We start from the raw sequence: 20,122 nt of genomic DNA on the forward strand, positions 1-20,122 counted from the left end.
GATCCAATCAAAATATGCTTATTTGTAAAATTTGTTTTTATTTTTAGAATTCTTACATTAAATTACATGAAATATATAGCTATACAAGCCTTCTAAATTAGTTATATATAATACCAACATTAGATAAGTGATGGTTGATTTTTTTTTGATTGAATACCAGAGTTTCCATTCATTTTAGCAGCACCAAATTTCAATTTATTTTTGGTGTTGACATAGCTGGTGGAAATCTACATGTATTTGAAACATAGAAATACCCCATTTCCAGGTATCCAATTTTATACAAAAGGAGAATATGGGATTCTGATAATACACCTTCATAGACCATTTCTGTATGGATAATAATGGAAATATTAACTTCATCCTCAAGCATACTGGAAATCATGCTTCAATTTTTAGGGAGAGAATTGTTTTTATAATCTGACATGTTTTTTAGGTAAGTAATTCTTGAGTGTGAAGAGCTTACACCATACAATGTATAGGTAGTTTGTATGTTGAAGTGAAGTTGCAATAAATGCCTCTGGGTTTCCTGTAACATCTACTGAAAAAATAAACTCCAAATGGAGTGCAGAATATTTGGCATATCATTTTTTGTCTGTGTTGTTATGGAAGGCTGGACCTAGACCAGTGCTTTTTTATCATGTGCCTTATGAGTGTTCCATGCAGGGGTTCTCCTTTAGTTTAGAAACTGGTGATTCCTACACCAGTTCTCGCTACCTTTCCTTTTGTGGCTCCTGGTAAAGCAAAAGAGCACAGCTTTTGAGGATTTACCTGGCTTTATTTGCCAGGCACAGATGGGTGTGTATCGTTTGGTTTTTAAATTCATCACTAAGCCAAGGACTATTCCACTGCTATCTGAATAATGTTTAGGAGATATGAATACAGTGCACTCTCCAGGTTTTAAAAGATGTGTATCGCTAGCTCTGATGCTAATCATGTCAATTCCCAAAGGAGCTGCATCCTCATCCACGAGGGTTTTAGTTGGTGTGGTGCCCAGAGGGCAGAAAACTTGTTTGCATTTTCCTTGTTGTCAGCGAGGGGCTGTGCCATGTCACACAGATTCTGGCTTCTGCTTCAAGTTACTTGAAAAAATAAGTTGCCTGGATTGTGAGTTATCTCTTAACATCACATTCATTTGGGAAAAATTGTTGAAGTGGTCTTATCTCTCCATGACTTCTTTTGTTGACTGGAACCCATATGGGTGTCATAGATCTCATTTCTCATAATAGCATTTTAAAAGCAAGAAATGTTTGGTCTGCTGAGTGAAATGTGGAAAAAAATATAATTAAAATTCTGTGTTTACTAACTTTTTTAGCATAAGAGGGGTGCACATGTTAATATCCACCTTCAGGAGTATTAGTAATGGGATGCTTCTAGAACAGATTTTTCCTTAAGCATTTTGATATCAACACCTGCTGTTCAGAAACTCAGAATTATTTTACTTGCACTTAGATTGCTTTTATGAGTTTATCTTAGGCATAAACAGAAATAAATTACATCTTCTAATACCCATGTATAGCTGTTAGTAAACAAATTAAATTAGAAAGTTTCTAAATCCTTTAAACTGATCATACTGGAAAGGAAAAATAACTAATATTAAGCATTGTGAAAAATCTCAAGGGCTAATGCCTTATGCCCAAACAACAGAATGTTGTGACTTGCAAGTGATTGTTTTTAACCTGGTAGATAGGGGGGAAATAAATGGTGGTGGAAGTAGAACTGAGGCATGATGCGGTGGAGGCATCAGATAAAAGGGAAGAAAACTGTGAATCTTTTATCATGTAGTTAGGCGGAGGGTCTTTATAAACATATTTTTTTCTGCATATTGTTCAAAACAGTTGCATATAAGCAAGTGTAGGAAAGTCTTGTGTTTTTAGCAGTGGTTGGGGTTTTTTGGTGTTTTTTTGTGAGTCATAGGCAATAGAGCTGAAGAGATTTTTATCCAATATGAAAGCCCTAGGTACTACCTCTGGCTGTAACCTCTTTATAAAACTGGATTTCTTAGCCACATGCAGAAGTAAATATTTCTGAAAATGTTGAAAGTTTCCAGTGACAAAATAATAAACTGTATGACACTGAAGGGTCCCAGAAGAAGCTCATAGGTGAACACTGGCAGAATTGTCTCAGAATCCTTCCAGGGAGTTGCCTCCTCCCCCTGGAGTTCAGAAGGAAAATGCTGTAAGCAGAGATGGGTGTGAGGTCTAGAGACAGGGTGGCTGAGCACACTCTGGCTGCAGTCCTTAATTTCAGCCAGTGTGGGCAAAACGAAAGAAGCAATTTGTCATCCACCCTCAAAGGAGTACTGTTGGCTCGAGCAGTGTCTCAAAAACACCATTCTACCAAGGTGAAGGGAGGAGAAAGCCCAGAACTGATCCATCTTACCAGTTACATTGCTGCTGTTCTGGGGCCAGGTAAGAGTACTCAACATTGCTGTGGAAAGTAAAGATTCCTCATAGCTGAAAAGACAAATAAGGGATGAAAATCAGCAGGGTGTGTCCCTAACTGAAAACTGTCAGTGTAATGCACGTAAGTAGTGGTTGCTAAATTGAATATCTCAACGTCCCTTTGGAATTTTCTCAAACACTGTCAATGGCACAAGTTAAAACAAATGCAACCGTGTGCAATCTGAGGTGGATATAGATTGTCCAGCGCACAGAAATTTGTCACCAAAATACTTTATTCAGTCCTGAGAGTGCTTCAGTTGCTCTTCCGCTGCTTTTGCTCTGAATGTGGATTGCTTCCTTTGATGGGAGGATTAAAATACTGTAGTAACATCTTTAGGTAACAGGAAAACAGGAGAGACTTGCTTATGGCTTCAGATTTCTCTATAGTTGCCTTTAATGAAGGCATTGGACGAGAATGCTTTCAAGTCTGAAATGTAATTAATTTATTTGAACAAACTGAAATAATAAAAAAAAATGTGTTATATATGAGTGTGTTTTGTGATGGAATAGGGACTTTTTTTTGTTTAAAGGTCTAATAATGACCCAAATCTGAGGAATGAATGAGCAGGCATTACACTTTTTCTGTGTTTTTCAGTGACAAAAAAAAGCACTTGGTGAGAAAATTACAGAAGTACAAGTGTCACAAATAGTTTTCAGGAGACACGGAGGGTGAAGTTATGCACTTAGATTTGACTGAACTTGGCACCACTTTTACTTGAAGAAGAGGACCAGTGACTGTTTACCATGGCCAAAGTCAACTGTGATTCCCTCTGCCAAAACTGCAGACTTGCTAGTCTGGAATTCTATGTTTTTTTCTGTGAAGATGGAAAAGCAGAGGGGCTGTTGGTAGAGATTCTTCAAGTCCCTGTGTCACCTGTCCCCTTGCTTGCAACAGATTAAAACTTGTTTCACTGGCCCCTGGGGACACATCTTGCCTCAGGAGTGACAGATGCAAGACCTTCTAATTACTCCCCAAAAACATCACTTGCCTTGCGCTGCTTAATCCGTTGCACTTTATTTGTTAGAGGCCAATTAAATTTGGGTAAAGATTACAACCTTGCCTAACTCGTGTAGAAACATCAGTGTCCCAGTGCATTGCACTGAATGCAAAGCCATGGGGACACAACCAAAGAGGAGCAGCACCTGTTACACAGGGACTTGTTTGTTCAGATAAGTATGTGTAGGTAGAAGAAAAGCTTCGAATAAAAAGAGACGATTTGAGTCACCTGAAAACCTCTTTTCCTCCTCTTTGACAAGGATGAAAGGTGCCAGTGAGGATCAGTGCCTTTTGGAAAGTCTGTCCACAGCCTGCATTCCCAGGGTAGAGATAACTCCTGCTGTGGGAGTCAAAATTGAAGTTATGAAATGCTTTCTAGCAAGTATGAAACTGAAATTATCAAATGCCTCTACAAGAAAGAGCATTTATATTTATTCCAAAGATTTACAGGTAGTTTAAAACAATCCATGTTTGACATGGTAAGTGGTGTTTATCATTAAAATGCTAATGAAATGGTAAACATCTGGTAAATTCATTAAGATAATGAAGCTTGTCAGGGGCATCTTTTTTTTTTTTTTTTTTTTTTTTTTTTTTTTTTTTTTTTTTTTTTTTTTTGCCAGTATTCCCACTTAGTTCAGGTCTGGATAAAGATTTGGTGGAGTAGTGGTGAAAATCCATTTGACCATTGGGAGCTATGCCAGGGTAAAACTGCCTTATTGCATTTGATTTGATGATTTTGTCATAAAGTGCTTCTACTTGTAATTTAGGTCACCTTGACCTGATAATTCCTTCAGAAGCTTTCAGAGGTGGGTCTGAAAGCCAAACCTCAGTCCAACAGGGTTATTTGAACACATTTCTTATGATTAATGCCTTCACTAATCAGTCTGGTAGGTGCATATATTTTCTTTTCTGTGTGGTCTCCAAATGTATTCTAGTCTCCTGGTTATAAATTACTCTGGCAGCAGAAACACTATGGACTAAAACTAGAGAGAGATTTCAGATGTTTTTTTCACATTAAAGATTCTGTGCTCAACCAACGAGTACAAAGACGGTTGCATTTTTTTTTCAGTAGGATGCTTTAAAGATTTTATGCCAATGCTTTCTATACATTAAATAAGGACAGCGTCAAAAAAGAAACTTTGATTTCAAATGTCAGTCACTATTTAAGTCTATTATGGTTTGGTTTTTTTGTTGTTTTTTTTTTTTTCTGTAAAATTGAGTTAAAATTTGTAACCATAGCTTCATTGAAGTATGTTTACGTAAAGAGAAGACAGGTCTTCTTTAACTTCACAGATCTTTAATTGCTTATGAACTTCAAAGAGAAACTTGCAGAAGTTAGATTGATGATGGCCCTTTAGGTAATTGAATACAACATAGCTCCTGTTTGAATGCAACTCTGAAATCCAAATTATGTAAATCTACTATTTCAGAACCAGCTAGTAGAAATAATCATCATTTTTGCAATTGAAGATACTTTCTTTGGACAAATTCTCTGACACACTGCTTTCCTATTGATTAGTCTTTTCCATTCTGGCTATTAATAAGAAACTATAGGCATGTTAGCCTTTAGCTTTTTGACGTTTGTGACTCCACTTGAATAAGCTTTGACATACAGTTAATTAGGCACAACTGTCAATTAGCCTCATGGGCTTATGAAGGAACAAACCTGACATTTATGAAAGTATTGGGATAGAAGAAGGGAGAAAATATTGCGGGAAAGTTTCTCAAGCATATTTTTCCTTTCAAGCTGTGCAGCTCTGTTGGGATGGTATGAAACATTCCCTCTGCATAGCTGTCATTGACCCATCTTTGTGCAATCATCATGCTTTTCCTATAGAAGAAACAAAATAGATTACAGCCTGCTATTCATGTGCTACACCATAATGTAATGTTTACTGTGCTGCAGCTGAGATCAAAATGACTGTCTCTCCAGCGTCAACAAAATTTGAGCTCAGGGCTAGTTACAAGTGTTTGGTCATCCAAAATATCCATGCAGCCCCATCTGGCTTCTGATCTTAGCTTTCCTCTTGGATACCAAAAGATGGGCTTGAAATTATGACTGTGGAGGCAGGACAGTGAAAAGGAGGAAAAATTCTCATTTTTGTGTCCTTAACAGGCCAAAAGGGAGATCCCTTGGTGGAAGACTGGTCCTCATGCAGCCCCTAGGGACCGCCTGGCATTTTGCAAGTGGATACAAATTATTTGATATTATGGGAGAAGAGAAGGAAAATTGCTTGTTCACTTTTCTTATGCCCTCCTTCCAGCTCCCTCTCAGGCCTTCTCCCGTTCCCTCCTACCCATCCCCTTCCTGGCTGAGTTAGAAAAGCTCAGGTGACTTCTTTGAGAAAAAGCTCAGGTATTGTGTAAGCTGTGCTTGAGACAAAGGAAGCTCCTGAGAGGCCTGTTATGCTCCCAGCTGCTGGCCACTGATGAGTGGGAGAAAGAGGCAATTATGGAGAAATTGTGACGGAGGTAGGAGAGACAGAGAGTGACTCACCCTTCTTTAGAGGTGTGGGACACTTCTGTTCTACTGCCTGCTCCTGTTGCTGCTGAATTATTTATTCAACCCAGGAAGGAGACACTGAGGGGGTTTTTATGGGGGGTGATTTTTATTTTATTTCACTTTGTATTTCAATGAGGGAAATTTTATTTGAATTTTATTTTGTATGGTTTCAGGGAAAAAAAATACTCCCACTGGCATAGCTGGGAGCTGTGTGCTAGGCACACTTATTGTGTGAATGGGGCAGACATCTAGTTAAAAATGAATATTTGGAAGTCTGTGCCTGCCCATTCCTTTGGGATCTTGCTGAGCAATGATTCTTAAGCGTATGCAGAGAAAAACCAGTATGTACGTTTCTAGAAAACTTTTATTTGGAGCACTCCAATTTAGAAAATAGTTAGCATTGCATGTAAAGAATTGTGCTCATCTATATGCTGGCTGATTATTTAATTATTGTCTGTTTTCTTATATTTGCCTTGTACCATAAAAAAATGCAATTTTTTTGCATATTAGATGAAATAGTGTTTGTGTAGCACCTGGTGGTTAGTCAGAAGAGGGAAAAAATAACATGCAGATCACTATTTGGAAACAAATCTCTGAATTTCACCATACATACATGTGTTGTCCATGCTGGCTGATCTAGTAGGCAACCATGAATTGCTAAAGCATTTGGCTTTCATGGGCACCAATCCTGGCCTTTTTGGCACAAGAAGAATTTTGCAGCTGTAGAAAGGATTTATCCTTCCTGCCAGTGTGATTTATACACCATATGTCTTCTCTTCAGTATCTGAGTATCCATGGCCATAGGGAAGTGCTCTGCCTCATCTGCACTGTGTGTAAATAGGTATTTTTAATAATATTAACTCCTAAAGAGCCTTTACATCAACCCCTGTATATTTTTTTTTCTTGGCAGTTGTGTCAGCTGTACTGTGTGTGTTGCAGAAAGGAGAATACCATGAATTCCTGGTTTTGTTTGCTCTTGGCAGGCACTACTACACTTCCCACCCTTGTGCGCACACCTACCTTGATGATGCAGCCTTCCCTGGATATCAAACCCTTTATGTCCTTCCCTGTGGACAGCAGCTCTGCTGTTGGATTCTTCCCAAATTTTAACACAGTAAGTAAAGGTGTTTCCACATTTAGTTTCAGTGTATGCTTTCCAATCTGGTTCTAATATCCAGTACTGAAGCTGCCTTAAAACAGTGCATTGCTTACACATTTCCAGGGAGCCCTTTGTTTCTGTGCCATGGTGGTTGCTTTTCCCCTGTATGAAAGGCTTGGAGTGGTGTCCAGCCTTCTCTCTGTGAACAGGCCTGAGTGGTTTTTAACTTGGTCTCTTGAGGTGGTGTTTGCACATTGAAAAAGAAAACCCTGTGCTGTGTTAAAGATTTGAGAAACAATAGAATGATTTGGAGCATTTGTCTGGACATGTGTGTTTCTGCGTGCTGTAAAAAAGGAAAAAAATACAAGCTGATGGAAAGACAGGTGTGACAGGTAAGACCTAGATCCTACACTGCTGTGAATCAAGCTAAGTCTAGTACAGCCAGGAAGGCAACTGAAGAATGTTGTTAATTCTGTATAATTTCCACATTAAAGTGTAAAGCTGCACAGCCAGCCAATGTGAAAAATGTGAAGCTATTATTTTTGCTTTATGGTAAAGCATCTTGGGGTTGTTTTTTTAAAAAAAACAAAACAAATATTGCCAAAATAATATTTCTGTGGCTCTTGGTGTTTATCAGAGCAGCAATTAAAACAATACATTCTTCCGTACTTCTCACTTCTTTATCAGCTCATAAAAAGGTTATGAAAATGCTCGTTTGCCATCACACTTTAGCTTAAATGTTTAAGCTAATGGCAGCAGGAAGGGAACTGTTGTGAGTCATTTCTGCCCACTCAGTGGGTACAGTGTGATTGTAGCTGACCATCACCTGAGCTGCTGCACCATGCCTTGTCACTGTGGCTGCAGGGCGTGGGGAGGGGAACAGTGTCATCCCCACCACACGGTCACCAGCTGAGCCACTCCAGCCATTTCCTTTGACAAACGAGCAGTCTGTCTGGAATTAAAGCATCAGCAGCAGCAGCAGAGTATTCTCCCTCGTGCCGTGCGGTGCCGTGCGAGCACACCTGGCTGAAGGCCCCGTGCTGCGGCACGCGGTGATGCGGGGTGGTTGGGACGTGGCACACGAGCCAGCTTCTCACAACATATATGTGTGAACAGCAGCAAGTATTACTAACTCATTGCAAAACGTGTGCGTGGAAAATGTGTGTTTTTCGGGGAGATGTGGGGGTGTGCTTTTGCACAAAGATATAAAACGTTAGAAAGAAGTCCCAGGTACGTTAGAAGAGCAGGCTCAAGACTCAGTACCATATTAAGGAAGCAGCGTGTCATTACCATATCTAGGCATGATGCAGTTCACATTAATTTTCCGTCCTCTTCCTAATACTCTCAGGAATTTTGTTTGTTACTGATTTGTTTGCTTTCCAGTTGCACAGGTTTTCTTGGTGAGCTTTTTCACAGAACCGTTGATTATGACTCAGAGAAACTTCCCTTTAGAGATGTAGTTTTAGAGTCAACCAAGCATTGTTTGCTTACTGGTGGTGTTGCTGAATATCAGAGTTGCAGTAGTCTCTAGAGACAGATTAATTTCTGTATTTATACTGGTTTTGCCTAGTTTATGTTTATCTGGATTACCTTTCATTTGCCTAATTCCTGGCATGCTTATCCTTCACAACTGTCATTCCTCTCTAAACTTCTGTAGTTTTAATTAAAAATTAGACCCGGGATAATTGGCAAACATTGTCAACTTGGTGTCTATTTCCTCTCTTGGAATTCTTGATAATTATATAAAATTATGTTGCCATACACCACAGACATTGCATGTTTAAACTCTTTATTTTAAGAAACAGTGGTTCAGTACTCTTCTATTTCTAATTTGCAGACTTTGCTATTTATCTTGCAGGTATTGATTTTCCTTAAGAGTCTTTCACAATGGACTTCAAAGCTCACTAGAAAACTAAATCATTCATGATTATCTACTCACAGGCACAATGAATGCCAGCTGTCATGCACTTCTTTTATTTCTAACAACACAACCTTTTCAAACATAGATTGGTTTTTTTTCTATATGTAGTACGTTTCTTTTATTTTTCATTCCAGTGTGGTGGCAATAGTATGTAAATGTGTTTAAACCAATTTTCCAGAAGATGATATTGAGTTACATAAGCTAAATCCAGTTATCTATAACGTATGCATCATCCAGAGAGCCACGATCTTTTATCTTATGCAGGAAGTGAATATTAGAAGATGCAAAAAAGCCATAATTTGCTTTATGGATCAATCAGGAAATATATGCACTTCATTCATAGGAGGACTTGTCAAGGACTGCAGACAGGGAAACCTCCAGTGGGCTTCTCTTCATCTCTCTGCCTTCCAAGAGACTGAGGGGACCCTTCCAGGGTGCTGTGGTTGTGCTTGCATGTGTTCACTGAAGGTGGCAGAAAACAATGGCCTGAGACAAAACATCTTTGGTCCCCCTGCATTTTCAATGGCTGTCAGAGACAGAAACGTTTTTCTAAACCTTACCAGGAGGTGGTTTCTAACTTAACATCAATGGCCTTCAAAAAGAGAAGTTTCTGCATGGGAGCTTAATAGAGTAACTACCAAGGCAGAAAAACAAGGTAAAATGTATTAATTACAAACATCTTCAAAGGAACACCCCCTACAGTTTTTTCCCAAAAGAACTTCTCTTATTTATGGAAATATATTTAAAAACTGGGGTAAACCCTTTCTTATTTAGTTAACTTTGACAGTTTTCAGTTCTGAAAACATCTGTAATTCTCCAGATAAAACATTAGTGTTCTCATTTTGTTCAAGGAAGTGTTTTGATCCATACCTTCTCTCCACGAGGGGTGCTTTCTGCTGAAGCACTGAGCAGAGCCTGATTTAGTACAAGAAATGCCTACCCCAGTCATATTTTACTTTCTTGATGGAATAGTGTGATTTTGCTTAAGCTGTCTCCTTTTTGCTTCTCTTTAAATCATTAATAGCTCTCAATATGCTGTGGATGTATGTATAGTAATTGCCAATTCATGCCCCAATTAAATTTGTATTTGTTCATTAAGACTTATTATATAGAAAAACTGTTTGGGGAATGATTGTACTAACTCACTGGATACATATCTTTATTCCTCAGTAAGGGGAATAAAAGTTTTCTGGCCAAGCTGTTGAAACAGAAGGGGATCTTGTAAGGGCAGGATGAAGGATTCTGAGCAAAGGGGTATTCCAGAATAGGTGCTGTCTTCCCTGGTCTTTTCATATCAGCAGCAGGTAGTTTTGTCAGAGCAGTAGAGGCATGATAGGTCTGTCAGAGTCTGAACCAGAGATGCTGCGTGGAAGAACAAACCCTCTGAAAAGGAAATTAAATGTTGCAGTAGTGGATCCAAAGGTGACATCACATTTGTCCTGGCATCAAGTTCCAAATGGTCTTGCTCATTACCCCTCTGTCTGAAATGCAGAGCTTGAATCAAATTATCAGCTATTATTACTTAAAATGTTCTCATTTATAAAAAAATGGGAAACATCATTAGAGGAACTTCCCAAATTGCTACTTCCAGTTTGGGATGGATGTGGACCACAAGGTATTGTTTAAGCAGAGTTCTTTTTCAGCATGCTAAAATGACTCTAAAGAAACCTTAACAGGTTAACAGCTTGTATATTACATTTAAAATATGTCAGTCAAGTATACAGTCAGTGGAAATCAAAGTTAAGTTTGCTGTGATCCCCATTGTATGTTTATTATAACATAGTTTTGAATTTTACACTCTCTGGCTTCCACCACACAGCTTTACCTTCTGTACCATTCTTTCTGTAAACCTCCCTGATTCTTCACCTCCTGTCATCCATCTTGTGTACTGAATGATGAAAGGATACTTTGTGATCACATCATGGTACACCTGCTAAAGTGGCTGAAAGCCAGGATTTATCTTGCAAGATCAAGATCACTTCATGGTCCCTCTTCATCTCCCCTATATAACGGTTGTGTACTCCCCAAAAAAAGAAATCTCAGAACTCCAGCATATTCTGCCTTGTCCTGAAATGAGAGCAGCACTACCTGATTCACATTTAGTTGAAGTGGCAGAGCCAGGGACCTGTCAGTCTGCACAAAAACATTATCAGCAGCTTCTCAGATTCTGTCATCATAGAAAATAATCAGCAATTCATATGCTTCTTTCTGCGTTTGTTATGGCCTCAGGGGTAATCAAAGATTACAGCATCTCTTGTAGCTTTCACATTAGTGAAACATTTTGCATCTAACTAGCCCATGATTGGTTTCTAAATGCTAGTTCATACCCTTCACGTTTTAGAGGACACATGGGTTAATGTGGCCTAGTTATTGCTTCAGTGTCTTATTTCTCTTCAAGTAGCTTTATGCTGATTCTTTATATTGGAGTTCTCTCAGTCCCCTTGCAAAGTGGACCAGAGATATTTTACATCTGCCAGTGAAGGTGAGCCAGCTGGAATGTGCTACAGGAAGGGAAGAGGAGCTGACTAGTAACTTAGTCAGAAATTTCTGACTCTTCTCCAACATTAGCCCTGCCTGGACTAAGTATCCCTGGCCTATTCCCAAGACAGCTACTGGGAGGAACTAATTTTCTCTTTCCTCTTCTGCATTTTCTATTACTCACATATTTATTTGCTGCCTCTTTTTCATTTGAAGGGCCCAGTAATCACCACGGCAGAAGCTGAGTTCAGCAGATAAGAGCACAGGGCACCCATATCACCAGCTTCACTCACCCCTCTGCGCCAAGTGCCTCTTCTGCCTTTTTGGCAGGACACTGTGGCTTGGGAGCTTTCTCTTTCTTTAGCAGGGTCTGAATTCAGCCACTTAACACCCTGCTGCGGTGCCAAAGAGTGCTTTGCAGCACAGGATTGTATATGGCAGGAAAAGATTACAAAAGCAGCCAGCTGGATGTTGCCAACCTGTTATCTACTGTCCTTTTTATCCGAGTACCCTGTCCCTGTGCTCTGATTTCCTCTTTTCCCTTTCATGGAGTGCTGGAGGGAAGTGACCTTTTCTGGTCCTCTCCATCTACTCCAGAGAGGAGGTGAAATTTTCTAAGAGCCATACTTTACATTCATTAACTGCACAGAAAGGAAATTTAAGCAATTGACTTAAGAGCGGTGTTTTTCAGGGTAGCTGGATATTTTCCTTGAGGATTTTTGTTGGTTGGGGTTTCTTTAATTAAGAAATGGTAATGTCTTTCTTAAAAACCTCTTATACCCTTTATAGTCATGCAGGCACACAAGGACTTCAGGTTTGTCTTCTGCTCCTCTTTTGAAAACTTAAAAATATTCCTATTTCACTTTTAGTTGTTACAGATATAAAAGTTCAGGTTTTTCAAGTCATAGCCAGAATCATCCAGTTCGCAACATGAGGAGTCATCCTATTGCCATTTATTAAGGGAATAAAAAATGTAATAAGTATTTTCTGAGATACAGGTGAGGAAAGCAGAAGTTCAGGGACCACCTGATAAAGCCCAGATTCTGTCAGCACAGACCTGTGTTTTGTGGCCAGTCTTTGCTGTCTCTTGTCAAAGTCCCTGGCTGCAGAGTCCCTTTCCTCTCCATGTCATCATTTTTGGATTTCTGAAGTCCCTTTTCTATGTTTCCTTAGGCATTTTTTACCAACCAGGAATCCCTCTTTGTCTTTCTATAGCTTTGAGGCAAAGCAGCAGAGAACTCTTTCAGCTGTGGTAGGAGTTTTTGGAAAAATTCTTCTCAGCCCCTGGAAGCCCTGAAAAATGTTTCTTGAAGGTGGTATATATTTCTCACAAAATAATTGAGTCTTTTCCTGAAACTTTCAAGAACCTCTGAGCTTGAAGAAAACACCTGGTAAGATACACTGAGATATGAGGAAGAAAAGCTGCCAAAAGCAGGGGGTTGTCAGTTGATTTTTGGCAGATTTTTTGGTTTCTGGTATTTTAACAAAAGATGCAGGTTCCCTAGTTCATGTCAGGAATCTCTCAAAGAGCAGCTCTATAAAATTGGTGAGCCTAAATAAGCAGTTCTGCGCCTCTTCTTCTAGTATATCATACATGTAATTGTGAGGGGGGGGAAATGTTTATTAAAACAATACAGTCAAGCTTTAAGGAAGAATCTCTTCAAACATTAATTATTTAGTAGATTTTCCTATTGCTTTTGTATTTTTTTCAAAGAGGAATTGGATGGATGAGCTTCCTTCTCTCAGTTTCCAGATCAGCAGCCAGATAGGGAGCCCTGTCTTGAAGGAGAAATTGCACTGACACACACTGGTGAGGAACAGAAGTCACCAGGGGCAGCCTTTCCCTACCCTTTGCAGGAGCCTGGCATCTACCATGTGCATTTTGAAAAATGGTTCCTAAATGGCTACATTACATCCATTATTGCATGTAAAAGTAATTAGGTCCTCCTATTTCTTTAAAGAAATACAGTTTCTGTGTACAAATCCTACAGTTTGCTGAGTCCTCTAGAAAATCTGGTTTGTATTGGCTATGTGTTTTATAGCTTTCTTAAGTGAAAGCTTGGAGTTACTCTTTGTAACATTTCAGCAATATTTATTTCTTTTACTAATCAGCACAGGAAAGCTCAGAAACCTTTATCTGCATTGAATTGCTTTCTTCTCAAGTTAGTAACATGCTCCTAATACAAGAAAGCTTTTTAAAGGGAGAGGGTTGTTAATCATAAATATTTTAGGCATTAGGTGACTGAAGGATATTTTGCAAATAGACTGTGATTAAAACATCTCCCCTCTAAGCAAGCAGTCACAGAATTGTAGTTTAGGTCAAGCAACATGTGTTTTACCACTCTGCTTGCAAAGATTTTGCTAGTTCCTAATTACAAACCTAAGTTCTACAAGTTCTAAGCAAAATTCTAGAGCAGCTTCAGGGAAAAGTAATTCTCCATATGTCTGATGAAGTGGCTGCTTTTGCAGTATCCTGGCGGTACATGGTGAGCTTTCCTGCCCTGCCTTAGACCTTTGTCACATTGCTCCGTGTGAAACTGAGAATGCCTGCAATAATTATTAGTTAATATATTATAAAAATGTAGCTAAAATTCAATTCTTGTCACACTCACTCCTTTGGAATGTGGGCGTACTTGTAATCTTTAAATCTAAATACAGTCATTTTCATGACAATCTGAAGGTACAGTATGGCAATTTAAAGCTGCACTGTGGAACTTGACTTTCCTTTGCAAGCCTGGAAACCAGCAACACCCAGCTTTGGAGCACCAACCAGCTCATTTCAAGTAACAGAGCAAGGCTGATTTGAAGAGCTGTGCCTTTCAGACCGGTCTTCTCTATATTCAGTCTGTCCATTAACACTGTGAACTTCACCTGCCTCCCCAGGTTACTACAAGGGAAAGAGGATCTCATTTCTTGCCCGTGTATTTTTTAGACAAGACAGGTTTCTACCTGGCTTTGTTTCTCATTTACTTAAATTGAAAGAAAAACATCCCCACCAAACATAAAGAAAACATCCCAAACCAACAGTCTTTGATACTACGTTAAATTTCAGAACAGGCTTAATTAGAAGAATCCTTTAAAGATTCGTATCTAAATACAGTGGTTTTTTTAATCAAAAACATTTTGAAGTTTGTTTTTGTACTGTACGTTGTTGATAAAAAACCTGAAACAAAACCAAGAAAAACAAACCCAAATCAGAAATATCATTACTAATTTATAAGTTTAAAAAGGCCTTATTTTTTATATACAGTGAGAAGCAGAAGACAGCTGTGAAAATAGTTAGGCAACCTTGGTTCTGATTTGCTTCTCACTAATATTTAGCCATTTTATGCCTTCATACTCAAGTCTCTATATACACATGAATTTTATCCTCATATTAGTTTGTTTTGGGCTGGTTTTTTTTTCAGTATGTGAAAAGTAATGATATTAATTTATTTCAGAAGAGTAGGTTTCTTGTGTCTTTATTCTCTCCTGTGCACAGAAGTAATCAAAAGTTCTGACTTTGACCTTAATCTCTCAGCATAGTTCAGAACTGCAGTGGAAATCCAAGTGTACCTAATGCAATACCATTTATCTTTGTGTTTTGGTGTTCTGGAGCAGCCTGGAAGCAGGAAAACTCATCAAAACTTAGAGCAGACTTTAAAGTAGAAAAGGGCCATAGCTGAGGACCATCTCAAAGATGAAAGGGAAAATCAGAAGTCTTGTTTACCCCGTGTGCAATCTAAGCTCCTTTTCTGAGTACAAACTCTTAGGCTTAAATCTTTTGGCAGGATTTTGCTAAAAAGTACTTTTTTGTATTATTTTACCTATTTATATTATTTTAATGCCAGTTGGTAATAGGTATTGCAACAGAAAGAGTTTTTCTCTCAGAGTATGTTATTGGTTTGCTTTTCAGGAAGTCTCAAACTACAGTATGTTTTTAATTTTTTTGCTGGTTCTGAAGGCAAGACAGTAATGTTTTTTTGATTAGCTGGACACAGCTGAGTGCTCTGAATAACAGCAGCTTTAATAATAAATAGCAGTTATATAACACCTTCTATCAGATGATTTTAACATGCTATTTAGACCTTTCAGCCTTTTTTATGGGATTGCAAATATTTTTATCCCCATTTTAAAAATGAGTAATGTAAGGCTCAAATGAAACTACTCATATGCAGTTAAACCTGTGAGCCAGCATAGCCACACAGGGAAAGAAAACTGTCTTATTCCTTGAGCATTAGCTTAACCTTTGGATTTGGACTTTACTCTTTTTCTCAGGTTTGGTCTGTCATGGTCCCAGCAATTCATTCTGCACATACAAATTATTGCACAGTGGTAGACTAGGAATGTGGATAGATTAAAAAAGAAGCTGCCCAATACTCAAAGCTGGTTCAGTTTCATATAAAAAAAAGCACTGAGCCACAGGAAAAAAAAAAGAAAAGAAAAAAAGCTACTTGCATTTTTAATGATTCTCCATTTGTTTTGTGGGGAATTCTCTTCTATCCTAAAACATTCTCAGCAGCTTTCTGTTTCTTTATTTCACCCACAAAAGTCTCCCATCTTGTATGGAGCAGAAAATTTTACAATTTTACCATAAAGTTTAAATCTATTTCTGGTGTTCTCATAACAAACTCAGTCCTTTCATGTATTTATATTCTTGCTTGAGAATAAGCCTTAGAAGAAACAGAGACCAGATTTAGAATTTTTTTTTTTTCTGTGGTGTCTCATCAATTTTTTCTTTTGGTCAAGTACTTCTATAGGAATCAAATATCACATTTTCATACTCTTTTACAGTTTTCTAAAACAGTAAAGAGCAGTGGTATTTAATTTTCAGAAAATTCTGAAAATATAAGACTTAGACTATCCTGATTATTATTTTCTAACCCAGAAATTCTTTTTAGCATACAATAACTATACAAGCATGAAGGGAAGGAAGGGCAGAGGAAATGTTCACAACACTGAAAAAATAATAGTAGAAAATAGTTTAAAGGTATTTTCTCAGTTACCTTTTGACCTCTGTATTTAATCATACCACATTACATGTAAAGAAGAGAGAGGTGGGAAGAGTTGAGAGTTTATCTTTGATTTGGTTTTTAATATCAATTACTTGATGTAGGCTAGAGTAGTGCAAAGACAGAGGAAGACAGCAAAGCAAATTTTTAGAAAATCCTTTGTTTTGTTTCAACTGTTCCTTTTGCTTATATCGGTCTAACTCATGATTTCAGAACTGGGTTAGGAGAAAGAAAATTCTTCTGAGAAGACTGGGATTCTTCAGGAGCCTCCTGATCTTGGTCCAACAATGGTTTGCAAATTCCTATGTGCAAACCTTGTTCTGCTTCAACATAAGATTCCCAGTGTGGTGCTGTGTTAGCCCTCTCTGAGGCTGGGTCAGAAAACATCCTAAGTGTGATGGTGAAATTACTTGTGCTAGCACACAGGAGGAATAAATGTGCATGCCAGTAAAGATTTAGGGTTCTGCTTCCCAAGCCCATGCTGAGGAAAGATGAATGCATTTCTTGTTAAACCAGAAGGGATGTAATCAGCTAGTTAAAGAGAAAGTGTATTTGAGCATGTGTTTTGACTTCAGTACCTGGGCTTCAATGGCATATTGAAAATCTGAAAATGAGTTGGAGAAAAGCTAGCAAATGAATTGAGGTTTTTTTATTGTGAGCAGCTTAAGGAGTTTATCAAAGAGAAGGTCAAGAGCTGACATGATTGCAGTGTGTGCAATCACTATTCACTATTCAGAAGGTATTTGAGATTTGAGTGACCTTTAATAGAGAAGCACAGCTAGACTGAGCGACTTACAGTATCAGAAAGTGTTGCTTCCACAGTGATATAAATTAACTTGTTTGGAAACTTTTTTAAATCAAGTGTTGAGGTGGGTTTTTTCCCCTAAAATTTAGGCTCTGGTTGACCACAAATTATTGGACTTCGTAATAGGAAGGACTGAACTTTTTCAGTCATAAATTTTTTGGGAAATCAGATGTAATGATTCCCTCTGGCCTAACCCAAATCTGTAAATCACTTCAGACATCACTTCCAGTATTCTGTGAGACTGTGGATACGGGCACACAAAGAGAATCAGCATCTTTTTCATTTTTCCAGGCAAACTTTATTTAAAGGGGGAGCATGCAAGTGGGTAGCACACCCAGAGGCTCTGCATTATACCATAGGACTGGATATAAAAATGTAGCGAGGGAAATTTAGGTGCTCGGAGCTGGAGATGGAAAATCAATCTCTGAAGTGCAGGGATATAGCCATGCAACTCTGTTAACAGAAATAATGTGGAATTTGCAAAAGCAAACACCAGCTCTGGGTCTCCTTTTAGTTGTCTTGTACTGAAAATGAAGTAGAAGTGTAAATGCCAAAGGTGTCTCTTACCTTTTTTATTTTTCAGTACCCTTATTTCAGCAGCTTTTCGTGGATAGCTGTAGTATCTAACATTAACAAGTGAATTACAGCCAGATTTTTGGTTTGTTTTAAGATACTTCCTGGCTGATTACACTGACTAGTAGTAGTGTGTGGAGGTCACAGCTATCACAGCCACTGTTTTCCTCAGGAAAGTTGGAGCTTGCTGCCAAATTGAGGGGACAGACAAACACAGGGAGAAGTTGCATTCAGAGGGAGTTCCCTTCAGAGTACAATGTTGCTGTTGTATTTTAGGAATCGTGTAAGGAAAGGGAGATGCTAGTCCCTGTGGTCTGAATTCTTTCTTAGTGCATACTTATGTTTTTCTCCACTTAAGGGAATGCATCTACTCAGCATTTTTAAAACAAGAAGTAAAATCATGGACTTTCTGTAAACTGAGTATGGTCAGGTTTGACTTCCCTGAGATCCAGATTTCCTGCTCTGTGTAAATGTGCTATGTGTAAGTACATTGAGAGAGGCTCCTTAGAAAAAGAGTGATTAAAGCAACCCTCAGACCACAGGACAGCAATTAGAAAAAAAAAAATACCTCTATAATGTTCTAATTATTCTTTTTGTTTAATGAAGTATTTACACATGTCTCCAAAGCTGCTGAGAATCTGAGCCATCCCACGTTTGGTTATTGGCCATTTACACCTGCCTGTTTTCTAAGAGCCCCCAAAATGCTGTGAAGAGCATAGGGACAGAGGTGTAGGGAGGTAATGTTCAGAGAGCTGCAGGCTCACTCTCCAGGAATACATCTCTGGAGACACTGTGCTACTCAAGGAGAGCTGATGCACAGGGAATATTGATGGCTTTCCTGCAAGAAAAGAAAGTTGTTCACATCGCAGAGATTTATGTTGGAAAAGTCCCTTAAGATCCTTGTGTTCAGCTGTTAGTGCAGCACTGCCAAGTTCACAACTGAACCGTATCCCTTAATGCCTCATGTACACGTCTTCTAAATATCTCCGCGGATGGAGACTCCGCCACTTCCCTGGGCAATGTTGCAATGCTTGATAACCATTTCAGTAATACATTTCTCCTTATAGCCAATCTAAACCTCCCCTGGTACAACTTGAGGATGTTTCTTCTTGTCCTGTCACTTGTTACCTGGGAAAAGATAGTGACACTTACCTTGCTACAACTTCCTTTCAGGTGGAGCTCCATCAGTAGAGCTGGCACAAGTATTCCTGGTGATGCAAAAGAAGCAATGAAATGTATAACAGAATTGCAATGACTTGAGCACTAAATTATGCTTAGAATTAGTCAAACGAGAAATGTGTTCCCTGTTGGAACAAAGGCAGCACAAATGTGGAGAGAGCAGATTTTTGGTGGTTTGTGCTGGCCAAGCATTGCATCACAATGTTAATGTTTCTGATTGTATGCTGGGCATTTTAAATATGTGCCTTGCTGAGTTTGTGTATTCACTTTTGTCAGTCTTTTAGTCATTGTAACATGTACTGCTATGGTGGGGGGCTGTGTATATCTGGCAGAATTTATGATAAGTTTCAGTGTATGATTATTCTCACAGTGGCACTGTGCTTGACTTTCATAGCAACTGGAACTCAAACGCATGAAGAGTTACAGAACTTAATTTAGATGCTGCACTGGTAATTTATACATACCAGTGGTGGTTTTTTCTGTTTGGTTGTTTTTTGTTTGTTTGTTTGTTTCTGGAGGGAAATACTGGATTATATTATCAGTTTGTTCCACATACAGTTTAAAACTTTTCTTTATCAGAGTAGACCAGCATAGTATGCTGAAGGCCACTCTCTGTGTTTTTATTATACCAGTTGGTTAAGTGATACTTATATTACTTATCCCCACAGCCAATATTATGTTTACAAAAGCTTGTCTAACAGTTGACTCTGTATTTCACCTAAGAGTTACTTCTTGATAAAAGGTAACAGGACATACATTGCCAGTCACAATTTTAAACCTTACTTAGGTTGAAGTTATGCTTCTGTTATGGAAAGACAGCACTCACCTCCCCTCAGGATCATTGCAGTTTATGTCTGAAGCTCACAAATTGGTGTTTTGAGAGTCTGCTGTCTATGAAGAGATCATTCAAAATAACCAGAACTTCAGTTTCACCAAATTACTTCTCCCAGCACATTTTGTTTTTTCCTCCTCTTCCTGTGCCTAATTTCATGTCTTTCTGTAGTCTGTTTCCTTTCCCAGGAGGCACCAGAAGGATCTGTGGTACCCATGGTATACAGCAGGGCAGGGAGAGTTTCTGGTAGCAAGAATAAGAGAATTCAAGGATGAAATTCTTGAATTTCTAATGATAAGGTAT

At 38.6% G+C, this 20,122-nt stretch overlaps 1 protein-coding gene across 3 annotated transcripts in view; it reads left to right on the forward strand.

Annotated features, from left to right (window-relative positions):
• ZNF385B (zinc finger protein 385B) overlaps positions 1 to 20,122 on the forward strand; it is a 123,856-nt gene that overhangs the window by 64,678 nt on the left and 39,056 nt on the right. For 2 of the 3 annotated variants that reach the window (XM_062498287.1, XM_062498286.1), the window contains one exon: positions 6,925 to 7,055. In XM_062498287.1, the coding sequence (XP_062354271.1) occupies positions 6,925 to 7,055 (131 nt within the window). Of the gene's footprint in view, positions 1 to 6,924; positions 7,081 to 18,725; positions 18,740 to 20,122 lie in introns of all 3 variants that reach the window. The other variant, XM_062498285.1, reaches the window with a different exon arrangement.

Source organism: Cinclus cinclus, chromosome 9 (assembly GCF_963662255.1).
Source record: "Cinclus cinclus chromosome 9, bCinCin1.1, whole genome shotgun sequence".
Lineage (NCBI taxonomy): Eukaryota > Metazoa > Chordata > Aves > Passeriformes > Cinclidae > Cinclus > Cinclus cinclus.